At 41.7% G+C, this 18657-nt stretch overlaps 3 protein-coding genes across 7 annotated transcripts; 2 read left to right on the forward strand and 1 right to left on the reverse strand.

Moving 5' to 3' along the window:
* The first annotated feature begins 2744 nt into the window (after positions 1–2744).
* Positions 2745–10793, forward strand: hps1 (HPS1 biogenesis of lysosomal organelles complex 3 subunit 1). 3 transcript variants are annotated; one of them, XM_071480645.1, is made up of 18 exons: positions 2745–2953; positions 4352–4542; positions 4660–4794; positions 5253–5395; positions 5484–5592; positions 6455–6615; positions 6747–6849; positions 6952–7036; positions 7397–7452; positions 7576–7743; positions 7856–8035; positions 8459–8535; positions 8632–8769; positions 8969–9033; positions 9244–9389; positions 9645–9758; positions 9880–9962; positions 10041–10793. In XM_071480645.1, exons 2-18 carry the CDS (start codon positions 4426–4428, stop codon positions 10204–10206), a joined length of 2046 nt encoding a protein of 681 aa, XP_071336746.1. In that variant the 5' UTR covers positions 2745–2953; positions 4352–4425; the 3' UTR covers positions 10207–10793. The 3 variants fall into 3 exon arrangements, with proteins under 3 accessions (XP_071336746.1, XP_071336748.1, XP_071336747.1); XM_071480647.1 differs by having other exon boundaries at positions 2746–2953; positions 10044–10793; XM_071480646.1 differs by having other exon boundaries at positions 2746–2904.
* On the reverse strand, positions 10787–13743 carry st3gal7 (ST3 beta-galactoside alpha-2,3-sialyltransferase 7). Of its 3 annotated transcripts, none has more exons than XM_071480648.1 (8): positions 13591–13743; positions 13150–13323; positions 12944–13070; positions 12523–12860; positions 12216–12402; positions 11918–12058; positions 11370–11519; positions 10787–11272 (listed from the first exon to the last, which is right to left on the reverse strand). In XM_071480648.1, the coding sequence occupies exons 2-8, from the start codon at positions 13296–13298 to the stop codon at positions 11186–11188; spliced, it is 1179 nt and encodes a 392-aa protein (XP_071336749.1). In that variant the 5' UTR covers positions 13299–13323; positions 13591–13743; the 3' UTR covers positions 10787–11185. The 3 variants fall into 3 exon arrangements, with proteins under 3 accessions (XP_071336749.1, XP_071336752.1, XP_071336751.1); XM_071480651.1 differs by having other exon boundaries at positions 10795–11272; positions 12986–13070; XM_071480650.1 differs by having other exon boundaries at positions 10795–11272; positions 13150–13318; positions 13591–13738.
* Positions 13744–14181: 438 nt separating this feature from the next.
* On the forward strand, positions 14182–17775 carry ankrd2 (ankyrin repeat domain 2 (stretch responsive muscle)). The gene is given in 10 exon segments (XM_071479753.1): positions 14182–14437; positions 15061–15208; positions 15322–15429; positions 15512–15531; positions 15533–15608; positions 15690–15788; positions 15917–16015; positions 16106–16204; positions 17098–17181; positions 17367–17775. Coding segments are annotated over 9 exon segments (660 nt in total). The 5' UTR covers positions 14182–14437; positions 15061–15160; the 3' UTR covers positions 17394–17775.
* Positions 17776–18657: the final 882 nt, after the last annotated feature.

Below are 18657 nucleotides of genomic sequence, written 5' to 3' on the forward strand. Positions count from 1 at the left end.
GTTGTATATCACTCAGTAACTAAAGAAAGGACTGCATTCCTACTCCAGTTTGTCATTGGTAAAACTACATTAAACTTTGCCTGTAAACACACTGCTGCATGCGGGAGACGATTTGGAAGCACTGTGCTTGTGTATAAACAGCTAAGCTCCATCATGTGAATTAACATTGAGCAATGCAACCAGACTCCACAGCAGTTCTCAGGATGTGGAAGAGGTCTGCAGAAACACATGGTCACAAGGAGAAGAAAAGACACAAAGTGATGAGAAGATATGATTTATAGAAAAGCTACAGAAATGCTTATACAAAATACCCTCACACAGAAAGAACCTATAAATAAAAACTATGAAATTCCAGTAAAATCCTCATCAAAGGCAATGGAGTATTATGGGTAACCATTATTGGTGCTCTCACCCGCTCACTCTTACATGCACATACGCAAACTGAGGAAGCAGCTGCAGCAAGTCTTTGTAGTGGGAAGAGTGCTGTCTTGTCACTCCATGAGGCAGCTGCTGATGGGAAACATGAAGCCAGGATGGACTAAACGTCCAGACCTCAGTTTTGGCTCAGACAGACTAAACCTGGGCCAGACCTGGCTCAGTGTCTGCTGATGTATAGACTACTGGGATCTGCTTGCTAGGATCATATAGGAAGACGTTAAAGGACTAGATAAAAAGTGCCCTTTGATGAAATGCTTTCCATTCAGGCCCCTTCACTTTCTCCCAAACATTAAATGCTAAAACTGCACTGCACTGATTTCCATAGAAACCGAGACAGGCTTGAACTGTATTGATGTTTCATGACAGTGAGTCATTAACACTGGCGGTCCTGCAAGAGCTGTGATCCAAAGCATGTACCTTTAATTATATTTTTGTTTTAAGTTCCATTCATGGGAAATGGGCTTTTGCTTTTACATAAGCAATAGAAATGAACTCATTTCACATGTGGTTCATTTTAAACAGGCCAACATTGTTGACATGTCAGAATCAAACCAGGCTCATTCACACCTGGTCCACTGAATCATGGGTCTTGTGAGGAGAAAAATGTTATTCACCATGAAGTCCACACATACTGTATATGCACATTTAGATGTATATGCAGGCATGTTTTATTTGTGAAGTGCATACAAACCTGGAAAAACAGAGTGACAGACGGCAGACATGCTAAGGTACAGAAGTATAAGTAACTTGAATTGTTCTGCTCTTTGTCAAGAAAATTGCTGGAAATTGGTTGTCAGCAGGAGTTCAAACTGCTCTAAGATCAGCTACATGTTTGATATGGACACCAGAAAGTTTCCCAGGGCAAAACCTAATCTAAATTATTTCTGGTTATTAAATGTAACTTACTAGAATCATAAGTATGTTTATTGAGTAAATCAGGTACCTCTGACCTGTATGTAATAGGTTGACAATAACCGGCCAAAGCAATATCGAGCAGTGAGGCCTCAGTAAATTCCCTGACATTCAGACCAGGATCTTATCAACCCGATCCGTGGAAATGGTTTTGTTTGGCAAACTTTGGTTCATATAAACCTGTAGCTTGTGATAACAACTGCTGAGCATCACTTCCTCTGACAAAATCTAATTGTGTTGTGATTGAGGAGGACTGCGCCGCGTCTGGCCACTCCTGCGTGACAGTGCCTCCTTAGTGGAGGTAACTGTTACCCAAGCCTGCCTAACACTGTTTATACTCAGTGATCCATTTTGAGACATGCAAGGCCCCCTTGCCCTGTTAGCAAACACCGAGGATTTCATGATGTTTACTCTGTATATACAGGAGTCAGCTTAAATAAGACTTTCATGAATGCTGGATCCCCAGAAAACTGATGGATTAGATTAGACTCTGGCCCACGATGTACAACTCTTGGCATTTTGGACCATTTTGACCCAAGCAAGGTTAATAAAACATAAATATTTACGTTGCCATGGAGTTCTTTACGCAGTTCAGAAGCCAAGCATACAATCTTTGCTGAATATTATGATACAACGCAGATTTGTGTAGCCATCAAAACATTCTCTGAGAAACAGCCTGGTGTTTGGTGAGTGTGTATTTGTGTATATGCTGCATATATGTAGCGTAGGTCTGCTCCAAGGTGATGAAAAATCTCTGTCATTTATTTAAGAGTTTGAAGCATACTGTGGATTTCTTATCTGTATTATATGACAATAATATTTTTTATTATTTATTTATTTATTTTTAATTTATAGTCATTATAAGAGATTGCTTCACTATGTTTAGTTGTGTTAAGATGAGTGTTGCAGCTATTTAATGTTGGCCAAGTATTCAGTTTCATATATGTTATAGGAAAACCACAAGCATTTAAGTGTAATTCATAAATTGTCCCTCTTGGTCCGAAGGTCATGTGATATTTACTCCATGCTCAATATTTGTTGTTATAGTGATCGTGGTGATTCCTCATTGCGAACTCATAATGCCTACAGAGCACAAACACGTCCAATCTCAATCTCAGCCATGAAGCTGAATTCCGCAAATGCCAACCTGTTGTCTGCATCACAGCCTCTCGGTCATGTGTCCGGGCTTCAGGCCCCAGCACATGACTTTCCTTCCGCCTCACCGATCGCCGGGCTCCCGCAGGGGAGGGCGGGCCTTCACTCACGAAGGCTTACCCAGGAGCGGCCTTTACGCGGCGCTCCTCCGCAGAGCCCGGTGTCTCCGGCTGTTTCCAGATCAGCGCAGTAAAAAGCCCTGCTGGTGTCACATGACTCAGGCTCCGTGGTTTCGTGCGGAGCCGCAGACTGAGCGGAAGGAAGCGGAGGACGCAGGCAGAGACCGTCCGCAAGCTGAAGGGAGCTGAGGATACATACACACATATATATATATATATATATACACACACACACACACCGGAGCGAGATGCTGGGATCCGCCGGCGCAGGAAGCAAGGAGTGAGTTGTTGTGACATGGACACGGACAAGTCAGCATGCTCAGAGGAAGGTAAAAGTTTGGTTATGGGGAAGTAACTTCAGGCTTTAGGTAAAACACGGGATGTAATTTACGGATCGGATCATTGTCAGAGGATTAAAAAAAAAAAAAAAAATCAGGCACAAACAGCAAATATCAAAGTTTCAGAAGTTCCCTCCATGCTGGGTAACGGCACCTTAACATGATCTCATGCATGTCTGCCTTTCTGCGATGGTGATTTCTGTTTCTAAAGATCGTTGATTATCTTTGCTGAAGGACCTTTATGTGATAGAAATGAGACTGGCCTTTATTTAGACATGTCAAGATTAAAACTAAACAGAGGACTGAAGTGTACACTGAGCACAGTCACACAGTTTATCAGCACCAGATCTCCAAAGATGACCAATGTCACACAGTCACTGCTCTTGTAAACCTTTATTTTTTTATTGTGAGTGTGAGAGTTGTGAGAGCTTATCTCTTGGGGTGCAATTGTACATCAGCCTCTGCAGACGCTGCAGTGGACTCATATCTTTTAGTGATAGTGTCCTGAAACCCCTCACTGTTGGCATCTCTGCCTCTGACCTTACTTGTTTTTCTTTTGTGCTCTTACCAGAGGTTGTCACTGATAAAATATCAGCCACCAGGGACTGTTTATTTTAGGTCAAGAGGTCACAGAGTTTCCCATGGCTTTCAGTTTCTCCAGTGAATAATGGATTCATAACCAGGCTTGTGTGAAAATAATATATACCAGTGACTCAGTGACTGACAACAACTGTCCTGACACCTTTCAGCTTCTTCTATCAGATAAAAATGTGGTTTAATATCCAAACAAAAAAAAATGTCAATAAAAAAAAGCAGTAACAAGTGTCTAGCAGTGAAATAGGCTGATGTTCACACCCCGTAAATGACGATGTTTTCCGATTATAAATGATTCGTTTCAGATCAAATTGTTGAATGTGTTAATTAAAAATGTTCAAGTGTTTAAAGTATTCTACAAAGCGATATTTCATAATTCCATCTGTAAATCCTTATTTGATGACAACTTTCTTAGTGTAAGATCATCACACAGAATTTAAGTTTATTTAGGTGTGCTTAGAAAATAGGAGCAGGGTTTGTCACATTTGTATCTTACTCTTTAGATTTATCGGATTTGGGTGGGAAATGATGGAATATTAAAAACCAAAAAAACAAAAACTTGAATATTGAGTACCATTTCAACATTTCACCACTAAGTCCACTTTATGAGATAACACTGTAGTTCCTTTCTGCCCTAACACTCTTGATGTTAACAGTCTTTTCTTTTTGGATGTGCCCCAGCTGTGAACAGTAACTTGTGAGATCTCTGTACTTTGCAAAATCCCTCCCCAGACTCTGTTCTGTCAATGAAGTTGTCTTTTGGCTCAATAAAGAAAAATACCATTTTCTTTATAGCGTGATGCATGTGGAGTGCTTGGAGTAAATAGGACACCCCAGTAAAGCAGGACGGGAGTGCATCTGTGGTCCAGATGAAGTGCTTGCTGATAGCCAGTGAGAGCGCCGAGGTCCTCTTCCACTGGACTGACCCAGAATTTCAGCAGAATATCCAGGAGCAGTATGGGGCGTCTCAAGAGGAGGGCCAGGGGGTGAGGAGGAAGAAAATCAATCTACAGAAACAGTTGCATATAATAACTGGCTTCCTGTGGCTGTGAGAATGACGCTTCATTTTCACATTTTTACTCTCTCCTTTCTTTGTCTTTCAGCTTCCAGCCTTCGAGGACAGCATCAGCACTCTGTTTGCTCCCATCATTATCTCCTGCAGCACCATGGTGGACAGGCTGTGTGACAGCTACACCTCCTTCACCACAGAAAACAACCACGTCTACGTCCTACACCAGGTAGCTGCTGCCTTCCAAAATAAAAGCTGTACTCGCCCCTGCACAAATCCTCAGATTAGCTCTCTTCGTGATGTAAGAAATATATTTCCCTGACATATGTCCATTAAAAAATGCACCAATGTGTAAAGCAGATTTCTGCATTCCTGAATCTCTCCTTGCCAACTGTAATAGCACTGTGACCTAAATGCAGGCCTCTTACAGTGGAGCGTCGTGTTTGTCATGTGAGTCTTGTTAAGGAATCAAACCAGGCTTTGTCCTCCTGCAGTGAAGGACACAGTTCTCCAGTCCAAACACTTTACAAGGTTCACGTCCATTCAGAAAGAATATTTATTCCTTATTTATTACTTAGAGAACACAAAGAGCAGGATGGAGTTTAACACAACCACCCTCACTTCATTTTCCATTTCCTTCACATGCTTGGGGTAATACAAGCTACCTGTCTTTTGTGTCCCTCCTAGTTCGATGAGTGTCTCTACATTGCTGTGAATGGAGATGGCGAGGAGGGAGAGGATGATCTGAGGAGGAAGATCTATGTGATGAAGAAGATGATTGAGGTCCTGTTCGGAATGGTCACCCTCAGCAGTAACCTCCTCAGGAGAGAGTAAGACATTTTGTGTGTTTCCCTCTTGGTACCAGGCAGTTTTAACGCGGCGTCTGGTCGATGTATGAACTGTGCTGTTTGTCACCAGACTGCGCCCTCAGGACACAGAGCAAAGAGCGAGGCTGTGGAAGCATCTCCAGAGCCTGCTGGAGACCTACAGCCACCTCCGGGAGAACGACCAGAGCTTCTTAGTGGAGGTGCAGTTTTTTTTTTCCAACAAATTTCTTATTTCGTTGACATATAGTCAATTTTGCTAAAGATTCTGCAAAAGCTAACACTGACAAACGAGACAATACCAAAACACAGCTCATATCTGCCCCCACAGGAGTGATGTGTGCAATAAAGCAAAGTCAGAGACCTTACAGAGCTGTCAGTGTTATGATAATGCACAAATAAATATTGTTTAGGTGCTGTGCATATATGCTGTGGTAAAATATAACCTGGCTGGGGGCGATTTTCAGTTATATTTCTAGTATCCTACGATTAGAATAAATAATATTATATACTGTGCTCAATCATGTTATCTGTCTACGAGTTATTGAATTATGATTGTGTTTCTTTTCTTCGTCAACAACATTACATCACAGTTTTTTGGCATCGGCATTGTTTTTCTTTCGTAAGAGTGTCACATCCTTTGTTACTGAAACTCTGCCTTTGGTGCTTGCTCCTTCATATCAGATATGGAATATAAACATTTAACCACTAGATGGCAGAAACAGCTTGACGCCAACATTTTCATACTGGTAATGGTAATTGGGTATTTATATTATTTTTGTCTGCTCCTTCTACCTTTTTTTATTTTTATTTTTTCATAGTATTTTTTTTTTAAAGGTCTATCATACAATCTTAAATCTCGAGACCTTAAGTAGGAGTGACAAGTTCATGTTTCAAGCCAGGTCTGAATAGCTGTTTGCTCAGTTATACAGTGAACTAGTTACAACTTGGCATTTAAGTTGTTATCTTAAAAAATGTGGATATATATATATATTTTTTTAGGAGTGGACCAGATTGTTAAAAACATCACTATCACCCACACTCTCATGTGCTCTCCCCCTCCAGGCAGTGGAGAGGCTGATCCACCCCACACTGTGCGAGCAGTGCATTGAGTTCCTGGAGCGGCGTTTAGTTCAGCAGCTCAACAGCAGCGTAGAGAGAGCGGGAGAGGAGGTGCTGCATGCCTTCATCCTGGTTCACACCAAACTGCTCGCCTTCTACTCCAGGTGTGTACAGATGTTCCCATAAACCCTTCACGTCAGTTCTAACTCTTCTAACTAAGTCTGCTTCCTCTCAGTTTATTGAAGATTTTTTTTATAACGTATATGCCATCTCTTGGCTCGTCCTCTCATTCTAGCCGCAATGCGAGCACACTCGCCACCTCAGACCTGCTGGCCCTCATCATCATGGCACAGAACATGTATCCTAGCAACACAGACCTGGATGACCCAGCTCCTGAGGTAGGAAATACTAACAGCCGCTCACACAGCACCACCATAAAATGTTGGTCACCTTGTTTCTGATTTGTTTATTGTCCGTTTCTGGGCGTGTTGTTTGTGAAGGATGTTGAAAGTACGTCGGGTTCTGGTCCTGAAAGTTTTTACACCCCAGAGCCGTCCCCTACAGACAGGGACTCAAGCGGTTCAGGTGAGTCAAGCAGTGGAGTTGATGTATTTGTACTGTTTTTTGAAAATACAGTATAGATAAAAAGAGTTTATTGTCTCAGAGTGAGTTTCTTTCACAGCCAGCACTTATTTCACACAGCAACATACTGATATACATAAACAAAGAAATATACACTTAGCCACATCCACACACACATACATTCATGCGCCTGCCTGCAACAAAGCATGTGTATGCACTTAAACAAATGAGTCTAGATGAGTCTTTTCTACATGTAATAATCCTGTATCGGCAACCAGTGTCATTTGAGCGAGAGTATATTCTTCATCATCACAGTCTTACAGTTCTAAACAATAGTATGTTGTGTATTTTTTGCATTGCCAGAAAAGCCAGAGACAGGAAGTGCCCCTTTGTTTGAGTTTATGGATCCAGACATCCAGGTGAGAGTATATTTTAATATCTATTCCTAATAGTCGATCCTGATTTCTGATGTTCTGTACAAGAATAAATTGATTTTTTTGGTTGGTATGAGACCTCAGTATTGGATAAAATAATATCTTCAGATGGCAGAGGACAGCTTGCAGACTCTGGAAGTTCCTCCTCCTGACCCTTCAACCCCTCGCAGAGTCTTCTTAGAGATCTCAAGCAAAGATGGGCTGTATCCCATGATGCCTCACTCCATGTACTGTCTGCCACTGTGGCCCGGCATCTCGCTAGTGCTGCTAACTAAGGTTTGTGGACACCAGCGCACATTCATGTCTGTATTTGCTTCCTCATTTTGCTTCCATACATAAACACATCTTTGGCCCCTTGTTGAACCACGTCTATATTTATCTATGTCAGATTCCCACCAATAACGTAGCCACGTCAGTGTATAAGTATTTGGAGGCTTTCGCTAAGCTGGAGAAGCGTTTAAATGAAGGCCAAGAAGGTTCTGCAGCTGTGAGAGGCCAGCTGACGATACACGACATCCGCAGCAAACTGGATAAATTCATTAAAGCCCTGGGGCCTAGTGACTTACAGGTATGTGTTTTTACAGTTGTCTGGTCTTAAGATTTTATATCCATACATGCCTATGTTCAATTTGAAGTGGAATTTACATGTAAAACAAACAATTAAGAATAATTTAAAATGTTTTTTTTTCTATCCTGACTTCTAGCTTTATTATAGCCTGGAATAAAACTGAACTGTCAACTTTCCCATGGTCAGCCTTCATTATTACAGACTTGTACACAAACCACGAAACAGTTTATAGCTGAAAACATTTCAGTGCCTTTATGTGCTATAAAAAAAAAAAAAAAACTATACTTAAAGTTGTCTGAACTGTGCTTCTTCTCCCCTCACACACACTGAGTATCTTGCTAAAATTACTACATTATAATATTCAATGACTATTTGTTGGAAGATTAAGATAAATAATCTTCTATTCCTTTATTTTCTATCCAGTCTGTGCAGCTACAAAATGTCTGGACAGAATTTAAGAACCGAGCCTTTGCCAGAGGAGGACCTGGGTTCAACAAAGAGTAAGTCTGCTGCAGCCCTCTGCTGGTCAAAATGTGTCATAGCAAAGCTGCTGGACGATCCTTTGAATGATAATTACGTTCATGTTTTTGTTTCAGCCTTATCCCGTGGTGCAAGAATATGAAGACTCAGCTGTGTGGCATCTACCGACAGTGTTTTCTTACTGACTCGGGACCAGGCGACATTCCTCAGCGTCTCTCCCCGGGTTTGCAGGAACGAGCCCAGACCATGGTGCAGTGGGTATCAGTCATCTGGACATTTGTTTTACACTGTTTTTACTGTTAAATCGTTTGTAAGATTTTTAAATCTGAATCAGTTTAGAATCTTCTAAATCAGTTTTTAGAACACACGTACCTGTAAGACTGTGCACAGTGGCATCCTTAATTGTTCATGTCTTTGTCACCGTCTTTCTGTCACACTCTCTGTCTCTCCCAGAGAGAAACTGATGGACTGGAAGGACTTCTTGTTGGTGAAAAGCAAGAGGAATATCACCATGGTGTCATATCCTGTCAGCGAAATAATCCTGCTCCCTGCGATGCCATGTTGTGTCTCATCTCTGAGCACTGCTTTGCACAAAACTACATTTGTACCATTTCTTGAAGTGCATACATATTTTAGGGCTCTTAAAAAGCACGCATATGTCTATAAATCTTTTTGAAATATAACACACTGTTATCCTGAGTGTATGCATCTTGACCCAATCAATCTCACTTACCTGGAGGATTTCCCAGGCCTCATCCATTTTATCTGTGTGGACCGATCCACCGGCCAAATGATTGCGCCATCGCTTAACATCACAGAACGCACCACGTCCGAGCTGGGGAAGGGACCAGTGGCTCAGTTCATCAAAAGCAAGGTCAAGCATACTTCAAGTTCACGTCTTAAAATAAATTAGTGTGGCATTTAATTGATGATTGATAGATAAAGAGCACATCAAAAACTGTGAATGCACCTGTTTCTTTGTCTTTGTGCTGAGCTAAGTTAACTGTCTCTCACTTTATATTTACAATACATATTACAGAGAACTCTCAACAAATGGAATAAGCATATTTCCAAAAACTTTGTTCATCTTTGTCTGAAATAAATTTCTCTTTACTAATCTATGCTGAAGGTTTGGAGCCTGGTCACCACGACACGTCGCTTTCTCCGAAAGGGTTACTCCACTGTCACGTTGCGTGATGGAGACTTTTACTTCTGCTACTTCCTCTGGTTTGAAAATGAAACGGTAAATTACTGACATATGACATTTTAGAATCCAGTAATAAAAAGAAATCAATTTATTATCATGGAATACTGTAAAAAATTTTAAAACACAGCATTATATATGTGTACGTCTAATCAAACAGGGCTACAAGTTAGAGGCAGGGGAGATACCCATCCTACCTGATGACTCTGCCCCCATTGGGATGCTTGCATGGGACTACTACAGGTAAACAACTGCGTGTGACAGAAATAGATGTAAGTAATCCAAGAGAGAGTGGTTGACTATAGAAGGTGATGTGTCCAGTAGGAAGTTGCTGCGGTACTACAGCAAGAATCACCAGGGCGAGGTGGTGAAGTGCTACGAGCTGCTGACAGTTCACCTGGGGGTCATTCCCACTGAGATCATCCTCCAGCACTGCAGACAGCTGGCAAGCAAACTGTGGGAGCCTTCGCGCAATCCGCTGCTGTAGACACGCCCACACTCTTGAACAGCAGCCAAGGTACACATTACTGCGTTACTACTGCCATGAAGTGCCACTTTCTGTATGAACTGTGTTCCATGTTTCCATGATATTCATTGAATATTAGGCAATGTATCCTATGATATGTTGACCTACAATTATTTATTGGAAGCACTTAGGTTTATGATGAGCGCAATCGCACACTGTTATGTCATTATGCACTATTTTGTGTCTTGTGTGAAGTATATTGACTGTATCACTCCTTAATTATTACAGATTGTAATATATTCTTTAATACTCATTTATGACCTGTTTCCTATTTATAAGTAATACTGTAGTTGGCTACACTGTATGTGTTTTTTTTCCTTTTTAAAATTTGCAGTTGATATTTTTTTAGGCATACATACTTGATAATGATGTCATACTATATATATATATATATATATATATATATATATATATATATATATATATATATATAATATAAATGCAGATGCCATCCTTTTTTGTCTTTTCCGCTGCTAGTGTCATAACTTGTATGAATGAAACAACTAATACAGTCTTTTTTGGAAACAATAAATATCAGTAGTTTCATATTCACTTTTTTTATTGTCATTGTAAACAGAATTTAAATAGCACTGCTTGATCATAGGCCATTGTATTCATTTTAAATAATTCAGCCAAATGCAGGACATGAAGACAAATTATTCACCCATATGACAATGACCATTCTTGTAACAGTTGGTAATGTAATAAGTTCATTGAATATAAATGTGATACACTTTGGTTAATCTCTCCCGTCACTAGCTTCTCTAACCTTTAGAGTTTATTTTGCTCACTCATGAGGCATCCCTGAAGCCTGTGAGCGTTTTAAAGGTCAGTCTGCTCTGTGCAGGATACTCCAACGGGGCACAGTTATGCAGGCTCACAGTGTGAGGGAGGGGGTGCATGTAGAGTTTGCTATATTATCAATCCCTGCACAGCTGGCTCATAGAGCTCCTGTGAGGTCAGTCACAGCTCCTGCAGCCACCAGGTCCCTCAGGAAGAGCTTCTCAGCACTGACGTCATGCACCACCTGGATGATGACAGCAAAATGAGCCATAAATAAATAATTGGAGATAAAACGTGGAAAAAAAAAAAAAGGTGAACCACCACCATCGTTCTTAACATACTTGAGCCTTCATTGCATCCATGCGTATGGTCTCATAGTAGTGAAGCCGGGCCTCTGGGTGCTGCATATCGTACCCAAATCCTGCCAGGCTCACTTGATCACACAGCTGCAAAGCCATCACCACTGCACTGGCACCTAGTGTTGGCACCATCTGCTTGAGAATAGAAAACACTCTTTGATCTTTATCTACAACCGGTATAAGCACCAACTGCTCAGCAATATTTATTTGTATGAGAAGGAAGAATCTCTTATAAAGGGCAGTGGATATAAAATGAGCTGGTTGGCCTCTTGAACTGAATGTTACTCACCTTCCACTCCCTTCCTAGGCTTATAGCAAAGTCAATACTTGTCTCAGTCAGGCATATCTATGTATTATTCAGGACAGGTTAGGTTACCCAGGCATGCCATTGTTCTGGGATCCCTGTTTATTCTTTTTGCATGCAGTGTTATATGACAGCTTACAACAAAGCATGAGCAGAGTGTGAGTGTTTATCACAACTTGCCAAAAGGGAATTAAATATAGAATATGCATGTTATGTTAGAACTCACATTTCCCTGTTTCAGAGCATATTTCTGTAAGACTTGTCCTGTCTTGTGGATAATCTCTGGGTGGAGGATCCTGAAGTTCTCTGGTCTCAGAGGAATATCATCCACCACCTCCCTCCAGAACCACATTTTAGACCAGAAGCTCTATAAAAAAAAACAAACACAGAAGATGTGGAGCGCGTGAGGCTGTGTGTGTGTGTGTGTGTGTGTGTGATCATGTGATAGCACTGTTGCTGTGACACCCACGGCTTATGTAATACAGCATTTTTGTGTGCAATGGTTTGCGTGATGCAGCTCTCACCAGAGGCTGTTTGGTGATGACAGAAGTGAGCCAGTCCAGGTCCAAGCTCTTAAAGACCACCAGAGCAACCATGGTGGTCTTTCTGTACTCGTTTGCAGAGCGAGGTGCTCCCTCTGGGTAAATCAGGCGGATGGTGGTGCGGGAACCAGCATCTCTCTCAAAGCCAGGCACCGGAGCATTATTCAGCCTGGTGACAGAGATGAAAATGCATTTATAAGAATGACTGTGTTTTGATGATGCAGTGTATTTTTTAAATTCCATCCATCTATCCTTTCACTTGTGTTCTCACTGACACTCGCACACATACCTGATAATGATGTCATACTGATCAATATGAGCTCCGAGATGGCTCCCATGAAGAACCCCTCCACTGCCCACCACCACACACCGCCTGCAGCTCCCTTCTCTCCTAAGTGATGGAGGCAGGCCAGGCTCAGGCAGAGAGGCAAGAGCCAGGGCCAGATGCTCTTCACTACCCTGGAGCCCCAGAGGAGGGGTCAGATCCCACGGCACAGGCCTGTCCTGCTGCACAAACACAGGGATGTCCAGGAGGCCTGCAGCACAGGACAGGGGCTTGAGGTGGTTCAGACACCAGTGAGGCTGACAGGGGCCTGACAGCAGGGCGGCTGACTGATTTAGTAAGACCTGAAAAGAGGAGGAAACATAAAGAGAAATTTGGTAAGAGTGAAGAAATAATCCAAAGTTATTGCTAAGATGTGTGTCTGTACCAGATCTTTGGGATGTTGGTAGTCATTGCTGAGTGTTGCCACCTGATCCAATGGAAAATATGCAGGAATCAGAATGGCTGAGTAGCATCCAATCAGCAGCACCAGACTGAAGGCAAGGTTCTCGCTCCTGTACAGCAGAGAGACAAACAGACCACAGGGCTGGCAACGGAGTCCACGATATAAATACGGTAACTGCAGAGATGTACCTGCTGAGGAAGAATTCCCTGGAGTCGGTCTTTGTGACCACGCGCTGCCTGTGAAAGACAGGTGTTGGTGTTGCAGCCTCCACAGCCTCAGGCAGCAGTGAGGAGCCATTATCTGGGTCCTCTACACTCAAGTGATTCGGCGTCACCATGGCACCTGTACCTGTACAACCTGAACTAAACACACGCACACACACACACACACACACAGTAGCGGTTTTAATCTGAATCATTTTATGACAGAAAATATCTAAAGCTAATATAGCTTCTCTTTATAATAAAGGGAAACTTCTTCATAAAATTGATGTATTTAAAGAGCTCAGTTAATACCATGTTACCTACTTCACTCTCAAATGTCAACAAACACTGTCTTTTCAAATGGTGTCTATGGATTAAAGCATCGAAAGGAAAATCATTCTGAGCAACATGAGCAATGTAACTCACAGCCAGCCCGGCAGAGACGTAAGCTGATAGTCAACTGTCTGTTCCCCTGTGCTCCATGTCTGATGGGAAAGCAGCAAGAGGCATGTCCTGTAGAGCTAAAATGGCTGCTGCTGCTTCCTACCCAGCTGAACTCTACCACTTCCCCCAATAACTCTGGTTAACCATTAACACGCCACTCAGTCACAGTTACAGGAATGCCTGTAAATAAGTGTGAGTGTGTGACCAAATGTCCATCTAACAAATTAAAAAAAGCTGCACTGCAGGAACACAAGACAGTGTCCAGACACCAGCGTGAGAAAAACATGATTTAGACTCACTGGACGACACCTTAAAGGTTTGATGCACTAAAAAGGAGATTTGGTGAATGTATATTAACATATTTGTATATCTACTGTATGTATGTGTGTATAGTCTGATATACATACAAAATGTGTGTGTTTGTGTGTGTGCATGAAAGAGAGGGAAAGAGGGAGAGGGAGGGAGAGAGTAGAGCTGGGAAATACTCACAAACATACATGCTTACACACACCAAAGTGCACACACACCTGTTTGTTAGGGTAACACAATGTCCCACCATGAACCCAGCATTCCAGCCAGGAAGCCACTGGGCTTGCAGCACTTCTGTATAAAGTGACACACAGTCATCTGCCGTGTTATCCGCCACTCTTCTTTTGTTATACTTGTTTGTTATACTTTTGTTAAGATATTAGCGGTTCAAATTACTCTCTGACTGTTTTTTTTGTTGTTTTTTTTGTTAGTAGACTTAATGCAAACAGAGATGGAAGAGGTTGTGCAGTGGGCGGCCAGTGTGATAGACCATAAAGCAGAAGTAGAAAAGAAAGCTCAGGTAGGTGAGAGACATGGTGGTGTTCCCAGTGTGACATTTGTGATGATTTTCTATTTATATCACTGTATCAGACAATTTGTATGGCTCCTAGAATAATAATAATCATGAATCGCTCAGCACAAGGGAAACTATTCATCACAGCAGGTTGAAGAGAACTCACATAACACTCAGTGTTACTGTTACCACATCACAAGTTGAAAAAGCCCTGATTCATGAAAACATGTGGATAGATCATTTATATACAGTTAAGTCAAATATGGTTGAAAACACATAGCACCACTCATGCAAACCAAGGATCGCTGTGTCACTTGATAGGAAATTGCTTGCAGTCGGACGATTTTCTTTTCCATCCTAACCTAATATGCTTTGCCTGAGTGGAGTTATATTTAACTTAGCACACCAGAGGCAGTTTATTGGCAGTTTATTAGGAACATTACCTTTGTTATGACCAAGCCTAACTTGCACTATGCTGTGAATTTATTTAGACATTAACACCGTCATTCCTGTCTCTCAACAGCCCTTAACCTACTTGGCACTATTCTGCTTTACAAGCCCGCAGTAACTCTACCACCTTGCTTTTCTAACAGTGCTTTCTACATTATTATTGTTTCTGTCACTTTCAGGCAGAGGGGAGAGTGAGGAGGACTTCTTCTGACCTACACTGTGAAATTTTGGACCTGAGTGGAGAAGAAACTATCATGGAGCTGTGCAAAAGGAAAAAAAATGATTAAGAAAACACACTCACCCGGGTTGTCTGGGGAGACCCCTGTGGTGAGCTGCAATTTTCAGAAACCTTATCGTCATGTGTGCAAGGAGATATAAAAACTGAATCTCTGTTTCTCCTGTCCCTCTTCTCTGTGTGTGTGTGTGTTTCTGCATAACAGATGGGGCATGTGGATACTGAAGAATTCATGAATGCAGCCACTCAAGGCAAAGTGAATGTGATAGACAAGTATCTGGCTGATGGTGGGAACCCTAATGTCCATGATGAGGTATGCTCTCCCTTTCAGCACAGATAATGTACAACATACCATGACAAATCATTTCTACATAGAATATCTTTAAATTTTCCAGTTGAGGAGGACAGCACTGCACTGCCTCTCTGGAAGGACACTCCACAGTTGTCCAAAGTCTTTTAGAAAAAGGAGCTGATGTCAACTTCAAAGATCAAGTAAGACACGCAGGCACGTTGTTTGTTGAAAATGATGATGAGATTATCTTTGCACACTAAGCCCCTCTTACTGTTTTTCAGCTGGGCTCCAGGGCCATACACTGGGCCTGCAGAGGGGGAAGCCTGGAGGTTGTCACAGCCCTGAAGAGCCACGGGGCTGACCTGAATGTCAGAGATAAGGTGTGCATTTTATTTGGGCCTAGATTTGTACTGGGACATACTAATGTAACGTTGGTCCTTTACGTGTTTGTATGTGCATTTGAATACAAATAGCACAGTCACAGTGTATGTCAATGTCCACACTGCAGTTGTACAGCACTCCTCTGCATGTGGCCACAAGAACAGGCCACGCCACCATTGTGGAGTACCTGCTGTCCTGCGGTGCCGAAATCAACTGCAGAGACAGGGTAGGAAGCAGCTCAACAGTGTTTTGCTTCCATGTTTCATCATCTCTATAAGCTATTTATTATCATTTATAATTTTTTTTCCTCGCACAGGAAGGGGACACAGCCCTGCACGATGCCGTGCGTCTCAACAGATACAAGATAGCCAAGCTGCTCATATTTGCAGGAGCTGACACAAAAATAAAAAATCATGTGAGTTTTTCTTTCTGTTGTGCGTGTCTGGATTGGCTTGAAGATATATTTAAAGGAATAGTTTGACATTTTGGGTTATATGTTTTAGACCTTTTTTCTCCAAGAGTTACCTTTATTTATGGAGAGTTACATGTGTATGTTAAACGTGATGCCACAGCAACTGTAGGTTAGCTTAGCATAAAGACTGGAGACAGGAGGGAACAGCTAAAGCTCAATAATTAATATGTTATGGATTGTTTTTCATCCATACAAAAGCTAAAGTATAAAAACAATTCACAGCTTCAAAATGGGATATGGGCCAGACTATTTCTTGGCAGCGCACAGCCTATCCTAAGAAATGGTCCAACACATAACCCCATGTGAAAAGGTGACTTGACCTTTGTTACATGTCAAAACCCCACCTTGTTCCTACCTTCTATTCATTGTAAAATATAGGGAAAATGCCCCCCAAAAATATGTGTGTGTATACATATATATATATATATATAAAACTTTTAACTTTTGACAGTCTTTTGTTAAATACCAGTGTGTTCATTGTAGACAACTCATCAGATACAGTATCTGCCATGCACAGTATTTCCTGTTCCAGGCGAGCCTGTTTAACTGTCACGGACTTCAGTGGAGACATATATATATATATATATATATATATTTTTTTTTTTTTTTAAAAGAGAGAAAAGCTGCTGCCTGTAGCCTCATGTTGAATGTACAAAGATGAGAATATCAATTTTCTCATTTAACTTTTGACAAGAAAGCAAAAACACATACTTTCCCAAAAAGTTGAAGTATTTAAAGGATACTGCTTATAAGAAGCCAATATGCTGCAGCTCATATCTCAACACTGTACATACACTACATACAATATGACTCCATGCTAACAAACTGTGTTACAGGAGGGAGTGACAGCAGTGCAGCAGGTAAAACAATGGCAGTCTGACATCATGGAGACCCTGCAGAGCCTGGGGAAGCTGAGAGAGGTGGGACTGGTGCTGCCTGAAAACACCTCAACAGAGGAGCTGTAGCCTATATTTAATCTTGAAGTATATTCTTCATAATGTCACTATCTGTCTCAGGTTCAAAATACATACTGTAATTTCATTTTAGGGCTGTGTACATCATGAGTTTATGCATTAGGCCTGTATCTTATGTGATGTGTTCACAGTCTGCCTTTCTGGGGCATTGCTGTTGACCTCTGAGATAAGTCCGAACTCTGACACTAGAAAATGTCATCCTGGATGTGATGGATTCAAAATGATCTGCTTATCGTAAAAAGACACAAGAATGAGGAAACGTTGCTGCATTTCTCAAACCTTTTGCTAAGCTTGGGCTTTGGCATTCGCTTCTAAAGAGCTTTGAGATCTTAGGAGCTCCCTCATGGATGTTTCATATCTGATTTGCGATGCCTTTCGAAGTTAATTAATATTAATAGATGGTGTTACACAGAAGCTGCGTTTGCATATACATCAAGAGGTCCTTGTTTTATCAAGGCGACAGACAAGGCCAGAGCACACAGAAGCACACAGCTGACGATAGCAGAGATGGCTGGTATGCCCCCTGCTTAAGTCAGGGATTCGGTGGGGGGGGGGGGGGGGGGGGGGGGGGGTGTTAGTGGACATATTTTCCTTCTATCATCAGTGGCTCAAATGTTCCTGAGGGAGGTTGCTCATTCACTCTGGGGAAACGAACCTCCTGCTCCCCTATTTACAATGAGGTTGTTTATGTACGCTTAGTCATCATACATTTGTTTTGTGAGCACATTTTGTTCAACAAATGTTGTGCTGCAGGATTTTCCATAATGTGAATGTAAAATAAAATTATGTTTTGAAAAGCATGCAGTTAAATAGTCTTTTGTTAAATACCAGTGTGTTCATTGTAGACAACTCATCAGATACATTATCTGCCATGCACAGTATTTCCTGTTCCAGGCGAGCCTGTTTAACTGTCAAGGACTTCAGTGGAGACACATCCCATGCAAAACACACATGGTTATACACACTACATGGAAGTGTTGTCGTTTCTTTTCTCAACCTAACAGAGATACTTCCATATATTGTCAATGTAATACAGGTTATGTATCAGAAGGAGAACCAGATTCCCCTCTTAAATCTGTTGGACTCATACATGTTTTACTGCTTTAGTTCTGTCGTGTTTTATTCCATGTGAACTACAGGCAGTGTGCTGCTGCGCTGTGATGTTGCAGGGGGTGGGAGTGGTGTAGAATGAGGAGGGGGATGGGGAAACTGCAGGCTTGTGCTTCATGCTGTGCAGCAGCCAAAAACCAGAGGAACCTGTTTATCCATGAAACGGTTAAACTTCCTCTTTCAGCCGCAAATGTTGCAGATCTCAGCCTCCGTGTTAGAACATCCGAAATGGCTCTAAACTCATCGATAAATGAACTACTTTTTATGTCTCTATGTTCAAACCCAGTGCTGCCATACCCAAAGAAAAACATG

This window comes from Trachinotus anak, unplaced genomic scaffold, assembly GCF_046630095.1.
Source record: "Trachinotus anak isolate AG129_WGS33_773 ecotype Australia unplaced genomic scaffold, CSIRO_AGI_Tana_v1 ptg000007l, whole genome shotgun sequence".
NCBI lineage: Eukaryota > Metazoa > Chordata > Actinopteri > Carangiformes > Carangidae > Trachinotus > Trachinotus anak.

What these genes read in the sequence shown, in the direction of transcription:
- hps1 (XM_071480645.1), top strand. Translation starts at nt 4,426, where the DNA reads ATGAAGTGCTTGCTGATAGCCAGTGAGAGCGCCGAGGTCCTCTTCCAC. An exon ending in CGAGCCCAGACCATGGTGCA is followed by an intron (nt 8,770 to 8,968) that starts GTGGGTATCAGT and finishes TGTCTCTCCCAG; the next exon opens with AGAGAAACTGATGGACTGGA. An exon ending in CTCAGTTCATCAAAAGCAAG is followed by an intron (nt 9,390 to 9,644) that starts GTCAAGCATACT and finishes TCTATGCTGAAG; the next exon opens with GTTTGGAGCCTGGTCACCAC.
- st3gal7 (XM_071480648.1), bottom strand. Translation starts at nt 13,298, where the DNA reads ATGGTGACGCCGAATCACTTGAGTGTAGAGGACCCAGATAATGGCTCC. An exon ending in ACCAACATCCCAAAGATCTG is followed by an intron (nt 12,861 to 12,943) that starts GTACAGACACAC and finishes TCCTCTTTTCAG; the next exon opens with GTCTTACTAAATCAGTCAGC. An exon ending in TGGATGCAATGAAGGCTCAA is followed by an intron (nt 11,273 to 11,369) that starts GTATGTTAAGAA and finishes GTCATCATCCAG; the next exon opens with GTGGTGCATGACGTCAGTGC.